General features: G+C 40.3%; 1 protein-coding gene across 2 annotated transcripts; it reads left to right on the forward strand.

The window, feature by feature from the left end:
- The first annotated feature begins 152 nt into the window (after nucleotides 1-152).
- Nucleotides 153-7796, forward strand: CNIH4 (cornichon family AMPA receptor auxiliary protein 4). 2 transcript variants are annotated; one of them, XM_054398475.1, is made up of 5 exons: nucleotides 153-221; nucleotides 1452-1520; nucleotides 3026-3138; nucleotides 6915-7055; nucleotides 7648-7796. In XM_054398475.1, exons 1-5 carry the CDS (start codon nucleotides 153-155, stop codon nucleotides 7673-7675), a joined length of 420 nt encoding a protein of 139 aa, XP_054254450.1. In that variant the 3' UTR covers nucleotides 7676-7796. The 2 variants fall into 2 exon arrangements, with proteins under 2 accessions (XP_054254450.1, XP_054254459.1); XM_054398484.1 differs by lacking the exon at nucleotides 6915-7055.
- Nucleotides 7797-12747: the final 4951 nt, after the last annotated feature.

The raw sequence follows: 12747 nt of genomic DNA on the forward strand, positions 1-12747 counted from the left end.
CGCGTGCTGCTGCCGGAACTCCATTTCCCAACAGTCTGCGTTGCACGGCCCACGCGCGGGGACTCCATTTCCCAGCGTGCTACGCGGCCCAGGCCAGCCCAGCCCGTTGGGGAGTGGCGTACGGCGGCCGGGAGGGTGGAGGCGGTGGCGGGATGGAGTCGGTGGTCTTCATTTTCTCGCTGATCGACTGCTGCGCCCTCATCTTTCTCTCCGTCTACTTTGTATCCTTCTTCTCTGAGGCTGGGGGTGCTTGGGGTGGGCAGAGTTGGAGCTGCACCCTCGCCTAGTGGGACCGAGACGGGCCAGGCTTGTTGAGGCGGCGCTGAGGGTGATCGGGGCCGGACCCGCCAGGCTGGCGGTGGGTTGAGGGTGGCGGGGCGTGAGGGCCTCCGCTGGGGAAAGGCCGATAGCGAGGTGCACCCGGGGCGGCAGCCCCGGGGAGGAGAGGGAGGGAGAGAGAGGGAGAAAGAGAGGCGGGGGTTGGGAGGCGGGCGCGCCGTGCTGCGGAGAGAGGGCGAGTGATTCAGTGCCCGAAATATGCTGGCTTCCTCGAGTGCTGGAGCTGGGGGGGCTGCAGGCTGCCATGGGCGTCGGCGGCCGGTGCTGTGGAAAATAAATCGTGTCTCGGCAGAAGCGGCGTTGGTGTAGAGGCGCAGAAGTGTGCTTGGCACCCTCTGAAATTAATAGGCCTAAGAAAACTACGGCAGTGCAATCGTCTTGTAGTTGTTAGGATAACTCACTCTACCTGAGCGTTCGAAGCTGGGAGGCTGTGAGTTCTTCAGCAAACAGAATTCCCATATTCTTTGTTACAAAGTTGCCGGCAGTGTGGATTTGTTAAAATGTAAAGCACTGTTTGACTTTCTCTTCTTGATTTCGCCCTCCCTCCCTTCCCCCCGAATTTTCTCTCATACTCTTTCAAATTCTGGTTGTCCTAACAGAGGGGAAAAAAAAAAATACAGAAGCACTTAAAGGAAATTCATGCTAGAAGGACGGGTTAATTGTTGAAAAATTCAAAGACTGGCTTTATTTTAGGGATATAGTTTCTTAGAGAAAAGGAGCATGTGCTTTACAGGACCTAGCACTATGTACACATATATGTCCTAAGAAGAGGAGTATTTTAGAAAGTGCATTAACTTCTTTTTCAAGTGTTGTAGTGATAGTTTGTGATGTGGAAAACAAGGAGTTTGCCTCTGCCTCTCTGGTGTATTTTAAGGGTTGAAATGAACTTTAGCACTTGTCTGACAGTTGTCGTTGAAAGAGCATCATAAAATCATTTGGTCTGATGATAAACGTGGCCTAACTTCCTAGTTGTAAGTAACTAAAATATGCCTTTATCATATAAACTGTGGAACAAGACTACACTGAGAGCAGAGTGCTCTCCCTAATTGGATAAAATAAAGCTTTATGTATTCTGAGTTACCATACAGTTTTTTCCTTATCTTGGACTTCAGATAATTACACTATCAGATTTGGAATGTGACTACATTAATGCTAGATCCTGCTGCTCGAAACTCAATAAAGTAAATTATTCTTCTTTGCATTTAATGTGATTTAAGAAAAAGGGATGTGGTGTACATCTGAAGAACCTTGACAGGCAATAGTGTGCATGTATCTTTTGTTTCCATTTGCTTGTCTCTTTCAGATGCACATCTTTCAGCCAAATCAGTCATGAAAGGCTGTGCTTCTGATTCTTGGTGTTCTGAGTGGGGCTGCTACTTTGAATTTGTGGGACTGAGACATAACTCTTCACAGAGCTTTGAGTTCTGTGTTTGAATTCTTGAATTTGCCCACACCAAGAGTGTCTGCTCATGACTAAACTCATATTCTTATGGTAGCTTTCTCTGATGCTCTGTATAAGTTCTTACTTCTTGAACAGTAGAGGGATTTATTCTAATAACTACTGTTTAAACCAAATTTAAACTGATTTCATTAAATCAGTGTGGCTTTCCCACATGGGTGTTCACTTCAATTTAAAGATATTTTCTCTCTTAATGTAACAGGGAATGCTGCAGGATACTATCACACTGAAAATGAGTTATTGCTAGAGACTGACCCAATTTAATTTTGTCAGTTTTCATATTGATCAACTTTCTTTACTGTTCCAAGCCTGAGGGTGTTTGTCCTCTGTCTGCAGATTTTATTTACCTGCTGCACTCATTCCTAAGTCCACTGTTCTCTGCAGTAATTTCAGATGAGCACTGTATACTTAAGTTGTGGTGGGTTGAAAATTCCCCCCCAACATTAAATTTGCCAGACCAGCTCAGCTGGAAACAAATGAAAGCTGTATTTACAAGCAAAACTACAATCTACAATGAAATTCAATGAATATGTACAAAATATACAATATTTACAAATATTTACAGGTATTTACAATTAATAAATACAAGGATCCCCCCCTAGCCAAAGACCAGGGGAAGCTAATAGCTTCTCCTCGCTCTGCTTCTCTCCCTACCCCCCTGTACACAGAAAGGACAAGAGACAGAGCAGAGAAATTGTTAATACCAGTCACAACAAAGCAGTGCAGCCAAGGTCAGCATTAGCCAGAGCCACAGAAGTGAAAAGAGAAAAAGATTGTTTTGCAAACTAAATCTTATGGTAGATACTCCTCCAATGGGGTTGTTTAGAACTATCATTATTTTCCTTTTTATACCCAATAGTGATTAATTTACATTCTACTACTTTCTTTTCAAGATCTGTGAATTTCTTTTAAAGGCATAGCCTGAAACTGTCACAAAGTGCTTGTGTGATATAGTTGTGTCCAAAGAGCTGCTATGCTCCTCTTAGAAATGTTTGTAATACTTTGCTAAAGTAACTCTGTTATATTATCTAGGGTTTGATTTCTGGCTAATTCACATGGGATCTGAAGGCATTCATTTCTTTACATTGTGATGAAATCATCTGCCATCAATTTTCTGTCTGAGTTTTATGTGATTAGAATCAAATGACAATTCTATGATAGATCTCTTTTTCAGAAAGGAAATTCCTTTTGTGCATATAACTTTTTTTCTCCCCTCCCTTTTTGCAGTGGGTGGTCCCTGAGGTGATTGGCCATGCTGTTGTAACTGTATTAATGCTTATTTCATTGCACTGGTTCATCTTTCTCCTTAATTTACCAGTAGCAACATGGAATATATATAGGTAAGTGCAAAGGGGTTTGTGTGTTTTTTAATTTTTTTTCCAATGTTACTAATTTACCTTGTAGTGTAGTATGGAAATAGTCTGTACAGTTTAGATTGGACCTTGAAGATCATCTAGTTGTTGGGATCCTTCAGCTGTGTTCTTGAGCTGCAAGCAGTCTTCATGGATCTGTCAGGAAACTCTCCTTTTCTAGCAATTAAAATTAGAGGAAACTCAACAGTATCAAGGATATGAAACTTTGGGCCTTTCCTTGCATTCTTTCTAGCGCCCAGGAGTCTTGATTTATGAGTCATTCCCAAGTTAATAGGAAACATAGCCTGTTAATTGGGATTATGAAGTACCATAAACATAATTGTTAATCCTTTTCATGCAGTACTTAACAGACCTGATCGTGATAGCAGCATAAAAGTACTTAGGTCAGCACTGCTGATGGCTATAAAACTATCAGGCTGTGGTATTATCTCCCACACTCTCCTTCTTTCACCATCTTGTCTCTCCCCCTCATTTGCATTATTTTCAGTCTCTCATCTTACCTCTTTTATTTGGAAGGTTTTGCAGAATTTTCATCTCCTGACAGCTGTTAATGTTACTGATCTTTGTACACTGAGCCATCCACCACTTTGAAATGGTTTACTTATCAGTGGGGGTTTCCATGTGGCAACACTGGGACTGTCAGTTCAAAAAGGAGTTTTATTTTTGGTATCGTCTGACATGCAGAGAACTGAACTTTTACAGTTGTTAAGCTAATGAAAACTGAGTGTGGATTTGTTGCAATTTGTTTATAATCTCTTTACTAAGGGAAATCCAAAAGACACAATGGTAGTCAGAAAAATGGTGGGCTCTAAAGTAGTTTGGATACACCAATTACTGAAACTAGGATTAAGTAGGAACAGATGAAATTTGAACCCATTATCATGAGCTGCAAGCTTCCAGCATCAGATGAATGTGTTTGAATCTTCTTCATATGGTGTTATATTTCAAGAAGTAAATGTTGCTGCACATGAATTTGATAAGGTCTATGATTATCGTTTATGATTATCATGATTCTAATCCAAGATGAATACAGAAATAAAAATAATTGTGCTGAGATTGCAGAAGTCTGTGCTTGGTAATAGGGAGAAAGTAAGATAATAAACTCTTCATTCTCTTTGCTTGAAAACCTGCTTAATCTTGCAGAGTAAATGGCAGTTACAGGCAGCACTGGTTAATTTACTCATTGTCTCGATTTCAGAAAGAGTAAGAAAGTTTTGTGTGAAAGGGGCATCTGAAACAAATCCTGGGCAGGTTAAACTGTTTCAAAACAGCATGAAGGGTGACTGTCAAAGCTGCATCATGTTTATTTTAACATCCTGTGGGCCCTTTTTGCTCAGCATACTCAGATGCTCATTTAGTTTATTTTTTGCTGAATTTTGTAGTGTAGTGTCTCCAGTAAGATACAGTTTTATCTTATGTTCCCCTTGTTTTAAAACAAGATTTTGAGGCATCTTATTTGATATCTAATTTCAAAATAGATGCTTTTAAAATTCTGAAGTATATTTTAGACCTGCTACTATGTGAAAGAAACAAGAATTGCAAAGAAATTATGAATATGAGAAGGCAAAAGGAAAGCAACTCGTAAAGAAAAAAGTTGAACACTTCCCTTTTTCCTTTTTTTCTTTTTTATGTAGACCTCCCTGTGACAACAGGTCCAAATAATGTGATTCTTGCCATGGCTTTGAGTAGATTGTACCCCTCTTAAAACTGAATGAGTGGGGAAAACAAAAAAAGGAGGTGGGGAGGGAAAAAAGTGTCTTTGTAGTACAAGGAAAATTTTGAACAGGTCTTCCACATCCTATACAAAATTGTTTCATTTAGAGGGAAATGTCTTGTTGCTGTGGCAGCATCTTCCACTGAGCGGAGATACTGTAGGCACCAGTCTGTATATTCATGACATCTGAGAGTTTTCATGTTCTGTGTAGTTTTGCTGCAGAAGTATTTTGCTGGCTTGAGTTGGGTTTGCCAGGATCTAGCATCCTTGAGTCCACGACTGCAGTTCCTTACATGTATGGCATGAACTGTGCTAGCTTGTGGGCCTCCTGGAAAAACTACCTCCCTTGGGTAATTGCAATTAAATTGCATCATTTAAGTGTTACCTATCTTCTTAGGCAAAATTGATAAATACTCCTATGCACTCTATTTCTAGGATAAAGTGGTGCAGGAAACTTGTCTTCTTCCTTTTTCCAAATAAAATGCTTTACATTCCCAGTAAATGGACAATAATCGGTCCATTTATAATAACTGCTAATACAAAAAACAGAACAATTGCATAAGCTTCAAGTTTATAAGTTAATTTCAAATTGGAATTACTTCATATGAGCTATATTTAGGGGGTCATAATTGTTGTTAGTCAAATATGACAGAATGCCAGGTTGGAAGGGACCCCAGGGATCATCGGTTACATCATCTAATAATCTTTAATTTTAATGCCTTTTTGAAAAAAAGGCAGCTACTGTGGTTTTGACTTCTTTGGGTTCTGGTTTGTTTTTTTTTTTTTCTTTTTCCTGCTGCTGCTAGAAAACATCCCTGTTTCGTCTTCCCTTCTTTCCCCTCCTGTTAGAGAAACTAATTTTTAAGAGGTGGGAGAATGCCTGTAGGATTACCAGTGGTGTCATTCCAAATACATAAAAATACAGAATCATTAAGGTTGGAAAAGACCTTTAAGATCATCAAGTCCAACCTTCCACCCACCACCTCCATGACTACTAGACCATGTCCCAAAGTGCCACATCTATTCATTTTCTGAACACCTCCAGGGATAGTGACTCTCAGCACATCCCTGGACAGACTGTTCCAATGTCTCGCCACTCTTTCAGTAAAGAAATTCTCTGTAACATCCAGTATGTATGTTCTGAGACCTTGCTTTCACTCCAGGTGTAAGCTGAGGGGTAAAATTCCTGTGTAGAAAGAGCATTATTCCAGGGAGGTAGAGCCTGTATGACATTTCAGTGAAGTAACAAGTTTGTTCTAGGCTGAGCTCAGCTGGAGTGAGAACTTCATGTGCTTGTATTTGAGAAAGGCCTATGAAAAAACAATATGCTCTTGGTGAATTTTCACAGGACACAAACATTTGTTTTGCTGGGGTTTTTTTCTTCCTTTTACTTGCATTTCACTTTTTCATTCAGATTTTGTTCTTATGTGGGTTCAGATAGCAATACTTAATTTCTTTGGTTATGTCCAGTCTCTCATCCCATCAGCCTGTGTCCTTGCTGAGATAAGGCAGGATGGTTGTGATAAAAACAGCAAAAATACACAGATCCTTTGTCTTACAACATCTTGTTTTGACCACTGGGGTTTGTGATTATCTGTGTGGGTTTTTTTGTAATGAAAGCACTAGTTCTTAGCTAAATTAATTCTTTCCCAGTCCCTTTTGTTTAATGCATTTTTCCACTGTGGGTAGATGTTTCCTTCCTTAACACCAAATAACCACAAATAACAATTACACTAGAATTGGCTCTGACCAGGAAACTCTCCCTCTTATGCATGGGAAGCTGGACTGATCCTTTTAGCAGCATCTCTTGTCCCTTTACTCCGTGGGTTGTAGTGGCACAATACAAGCAATATCCTGAAACTGACATGGAATTTTAGAAGAGCTCCCTTATGCTGAGTTGTGAAACAGCTCGTTAGATAAAAGTTCCTTTTGTGAAAGCTCTCCCTAATGTTTTGATGAGTATAATTCTGGTTTTACTTCTGCTTTTTGTTATTTGGTTTTGTCTTTTTTTTTTTCTTAAAACTTTCAGGTACATTATGGTGCCAAGTGGAAACATGGGGGTGTTTGATCCCACGGAGATCCATAACCGAGGACAACTGAAATCACACATGAAGGAAGCTATGATTAAACTAGGCTTTCATCTGCTGTGTTTCTTCATGTACCTTTACAGGTTAGTTTCCAGAATTGCTTCCAAGGAACAAAGGAATTGTCTGCCAGCTATTTTTATACCCTCTGTTCTGCCAGTGTAATTGCTGTATTCGTGTCTTGTCTTCTCACATCCTGCTAAGCCTCAATAATGTATTTTGACAGCTATCTGTGAGCTCATTATATGCCTTTATTCTTTCTCATCAAACACTGTTTGGAAACCCAGACTACTCCTCAATCTCAAAACCACTATTAAGTACAATCTCAAGAGTTAGATGATTTCAGCACCTAGGGTAAGTGGCCTATTTAGAATGGAAGTTATCTTGAGGACTAAGTTTATTTTACAAGTTCTGTCTTAGAAAATAAAGCATAACTTACCCAGGTCTAAACAGATGAGTTCTGTGATGGGGCCATTTACTGCAAGATGAAAGAACTACTCTTCTACTGCAGTATTACTTCTGCAGTCCTTGTCTTCATAAGAGAAGCACATAGCATAGCTGAGAAGTTAAGACTTCTCTTTTCAGAATCAAGTGCAGTTCTCTCATGAAAGTGATAGCTGTTCCTATTTGCACATGCTTCAGTAATCCACTGGTGTCATGTTTTCTGTTTTGTCACAGTATGATTCTGGCTTTGATAAATGATTGAGAAGTTGAGAAAGAAACCTTAGCTGCCAAATTGGGTCATCACTCCAGTGACTGGTTGTGGAGCCACAGACACCTTCTGAACACACCTAGATCAGTGTCATCATGCAGTATATTTTTCCTCTTTGAACAAGAAATATTTTTCTGTATTTTTAACATAAAATATTTTCAAAAGACATGAGATTTGTGTAGCAGTTGTTTTTGTTCCTTTTACAACCCAAACTGCTGGAGCTGCAGCTTCTCTAAGATGAAATCCTTACTTACAGAACTGATCTCTTTGGAATTAAATGGTGAGAAGTGAAACTCATTTCAGCAGCATGGGCTGATAATAGTGGTAGTTTCCGAACAAATTTAAGTGCAGCTCTGATGCATGCTCCTTACTGAAAGGTGTCAGGATGTGCCTCTGGCTGTCAAGCTGTCCTGTTAAGAGCCTAGTTTGAAGCAGTGCTTGGAACGTAGATTTCAACGTGGAACAGTAGCAGTTTGCATCTTTGTGTCAGTGTGTTTTCCAGCTAAAAAGCAATGGAATAAAAATTATGCTTTTCTCCCTTTCCATCCCTCCCTTCAACAACCCATATGGAGTGTCTTGTGTTTGGATGGATTAAGGTCCCCTTTGGTAAAAGTGACACTTGTGTGTAAGACTGAAAACCAGATAAATAAGAAACATGATTAATACTTGCTTTTCCCCTTCAACTCTTATACATCATAGATCTCCATACAAAATAAGCTTTGTGTATTGCACCAGGGTTGGAGTTGATTACAGAGCAAAAGACTATCTGCAGTCACTACTCCATGAAGCTGCTGTTTCCATATCCACTGAAGTGAAAAAAAAAAAAAAAAAGAGTATGACTAGCTGAGGGAGGTGGTCTGGTGAACTATAACCCAGTTATTTCAATTCTGCTGTAACTTTGCTTCAAGGACACCAGCAAAGTAAGGTTTTTTAATGCAGCTTTTGCGTCAGCAATAAGTATAAACTGGAATTTGTACCTTCTCTGTCCAAGAGCTGTCTTTAAATTTTTTTAGATGTGCATGGAAATGGGTTTTTGGAAACAAACACATCAAGTGAACGCTTCAGAAATACAGTTCTGCAGTTAAGTCCTAAAATTTATGAGCCTTTCCTTCTTTAGTACTTGTTCTTTGGCATTATCACTGTACTTGGCAGATTGTTTTCATGGCCAGCAGTGAAAATACAACACTGAAGCTTGATTCCTCTAGATACCTTTTGTTCAGTATTTGATGTAGGAGAAGCTTGGCTTCAAATTTGTGATGGATGGAGTCCAATTTCAGCTGTTGCAAAGATGAAAAACTGCTGAAAATTACACTCATTAAAAATATAACTAAGGAAATAACTACCACAGCTGCATGCTACTGACTAGATGACACTACATAAATCAAACTACAGAAAATACTGCCTTATAAAGCTGAAATCCAGACAGGATGTAGGTCTGGGAAAAGAGCAAATAAAACTTTAAAAGAGAGGGAAATCAGCAGCTTTTGTAGCAGCTCATATGGTAAGCAATTAAGTTATTTGTGCATGAAAAAAATATGCTCCACATACTTTGGCTCAACAAGAAAGGGCAGTGTTAGTAAGCTGCTTGAGTGAAGTCCTTGCTGTAGTGCTAGCAGTAGATAAATGTAATTAGTGACAGTTTCAAGTCTTACTGCAAAGATATGATTTTGAGATAAGAGCTTTATTATTACTGAGAATGTGTGCAAGGTACATTGTCCTAAATGATTTCTAACTACTAGCACCTCGTAATTACTGTGATGACATTAGATAGGGTACACCTATTCCCTACTGTAATTGGTAAAAATTATCACTCATTGAAAAGCTTCCATTCTCCTCTACTGAGGGAAATGGTTCTTCAGATGACAGCAGAATAGGGCAGGATAAAGGAAAACAACAACACATCTGGGGAAAAAAAAAAAGGAAAAAAAAAAACCCAAACACTAAAACTGGGGGTAGCATGTGTCTCAATTTATATCCCTGAACCTAGGGGGATGTTATTGTGGATGCCTCCCCACTTCCTTCCTCCAGAGTGAATTACTAACCACGATAGGCCAGCAAAGAAATACAGTTATGTTTTCCAAGTGGTGGTTGTCAAATATAAAACATTTTCTATGTTGATGCAAACTTCCCACCCCTCTTTATATAGAAAAAAAAACTTGTATATTCGTAGCTAACAACTTGTGATAATAGTTGTAAATACCTCCTTAGATGGCTTCACAGACTACAGTTCTGCTGGGTAATTAACACTGGTGATTTTGAAGCTTTCCTTATTCTGCAGGATCATTTTCTGCCTTAAAAGAGATCTTCTCAGAGTTTTGTGTCAGCCATAGGAAAAGTGTATTTGTAATTCATGAGCTGAAAATAGGGAACCTGCAGTCATCTGTCTCATGGGAGATCCACAAAGCACAGAAATGTTGCAGTAGCAAAAACCCAAAATAAACTCTTTTTTCTGGATTTCCATGAGGTGAGAACTAGGTAAGTTAAGTCCAAGCTTACTAAAGCCAATTCAAGACAATTGCAAACTGTAGACTGACTTTAAATAAAAATTCACCTGACTTTATTCGTATGGATCATTGTGAGACCAGATACAGATTCCCTCCTGTTCACTCATCAGAATATATCTCCCTTTGGAACTGAGGTATCCAAGTAAGACCTCATGAGGGTGGGAGCTTAGCTTTGAAATAACTGATTCATAGAAAACTATTAGTCTGTAAAAATAAATCTAAGTTGCTTTACAGGGATTCTGAGTTTTAACCAATGTTACTAAATTATTTTCCTCACCCAGAGTTCACAGCCTAGTCAGCTCGCTAAGGTAAAAAGTCAATCACCATGTTTTGGAGGGATTAGATAGCTGCTAGAGTGCTCCACTTGGGAGGGGTGGGGTGGTGGCAGCATGTTTCCCCCCTTAATTAATTATTATAGTTACAGACTGTTGGTTACTTATTTTATTAAAGAATATACTTGTCTCAGCCTAGTTAATTACTCTTTTCAGTAAGATGAATAGTGTGAATTAAGAACATGAAGGGTAAAAAGCAACCTCAAACCCTCCTAAGGTCCACAAAAGCAAATCTTTACCTGTTCAGTGTTGAAACAGCTTTTTTCTTGTTCTTTTTCTCACCAGAAGCTCTCTAGGATTTTGCCTTTTAAGGACATGCTAATGATGGGATTGGAGGATGTAAGAGGAATATTTGTATTATATGGACCCTCCTGCAGTTATCAGTAATTATCTTTGGCAGAAATGTTAGAGGCATATAAAAACTCAGTGCTTACTCTTCAGAGCATTACAGTTCTTTTAAAGTGAGGAGACAACTGGGCCTGCCATCTTTCTGCAGTGAGTTGATAGCCTAAGCCTGTGCAACACAGGCTAAGGAGCAGAGAGATGCATCAGGCAGCACAGGAAACACAGGCCAAGGTGTAAAGGGACAGGGTAAACCAGAAAACTGTCCCTCTGGCAAAGTTCCCCACTTAGGCAGAGTTTGGATTTAGCACCTAACTGTGAAATGCTCATCTACTCTCAGGTTCCTGGTGTGATTTCTTTTAAATCATCTGAAATGTTTTTAAAAAGTGCAATGAATTTTAAATTTTCTGTGTGCTGAGATCTCACAGTTCTATATCCAAAGGGAGTCTGCAAGAAGGCTGGAGAGCAACTGTTTCCAAAGGCCTGCAGTGATAGGAGAAGAGGCAATGGTTTGAAATTAGAGGAGATTTAGACTGGATGTCAGAAACAAGTTCTTTACCACGAAGGTGATGGACCACTGCAACAGGGTGCTCAGGGAGGTAGTTGCGGCCCCATCCATTGAGATAGTCAAGGTCAGCCTTGACAAGGCTCTGAGCAGCCTGATCCAGTGGAGAATGTCCCAGTTCCCTGGAAGGGAGTTGAACTAGATGACCGTTGGAGGTTCCTTCCAACCCAAACCATTCTATAAGAGACCATGAAGCTGTTTCTAATATAGGACAGCAGAGGAAGCACAGTAGCAAAACTAGACAAAACCTCCTAACTTCCTTTCTCTGCTACGTGGATCACTTACAGTTGATGTGAGTCTTCAATCTAACAACCCTCTCACAAATTCCCAAGGGAAGCAGCACACGGAAGGGAAGAAGACAGGCTGCTTCTGGTTGCAGCTGCTTTTAAGTCACAATTATCCATACACTACTTGAATGGTAAGGGAGGGAATAAAGTTAACACAGAGGTGTCACCTGAGGGAGCAAAGACCTTTTCTAATTGATGGAGAAGCTCAAAGACTTGTAAAAAAAGCATTTAGCAAAGGGGTTTGAGTGTGGAAAAGCTACAGGAAGGGGAGAGCAAATTTAGCTACAGCTTTTCATTTCACAGAACATTAGCTAAAGTTGACTAAAAACGATCTGACATCGAGGAATCACAGAATGATAGGAAATGGAAGGGACCTCTGGCGATCATCAAGTCCAACGCCCCTGCCAAAGCAGGATCACCCAGGGCAGCTCATACGGAAACAAAGCCAGACGGGTCTTGAAAGTCTCTAGGGGAGGAAACTCAACAGCTTCTCCAAGCAGCTTGTTCCAGTGCTCTGGTACCCTCACAGTAAAGTTTTTCCTCATGTTGAGGTGGAGCTTCCTGTGTTCCAAGTTGTATCCATTGCCCCTTGTCCTAGCACAGGACACCACTGAAGAGAGACTAGCCCTTTCTTCTTGACACAAAAATGGGGTTCTTTGGCACAGGGAAGAGGTACAAGAAGGCAGGATTAATTGGAACAAAGGCAAGAGTTGAGAAGTGGCTCCAAGAGCCCTCAGCCAGAGAAGCTGCTTAGGTCAACTTCCAAGAGATCAGGTAGTCTCTGATCTCCAGTTTAAGAGAAACCTAAGCAGGACATGCAAGTACTTTAGGTGCACCTGCTTCAGAAGAAGTATCAAAAACCCCCCATAGAACCCACTGATGACCTAAAGCACCCCTTGTCTGGTATTGAAGCAGGCTCCAGCAGGAAGGAGTCAAGGCTTTCAGGGAGTTTTTAAAGGAGCCAGATGTTCAACAACTTAGATAAGCAGCATGCAACAAGACAGAGGCAAGCGGAAAGCTTAAATGCAGAGTGAAA

The sequence above is a fragment of the Indicator indicator genome, chromosome 2, assembly GCF_027791375.1.
Source record: "Indicator indicator isolate 239-I01 chromosome 2, UM_Iind_1.1, whole genome shotgun sequence".
Lineage (NCBI taxonomy): Eukaryota > Metazoa > Chordata > Aves > Piciformes > Indicatoridae > Indicator > Indicator indicator.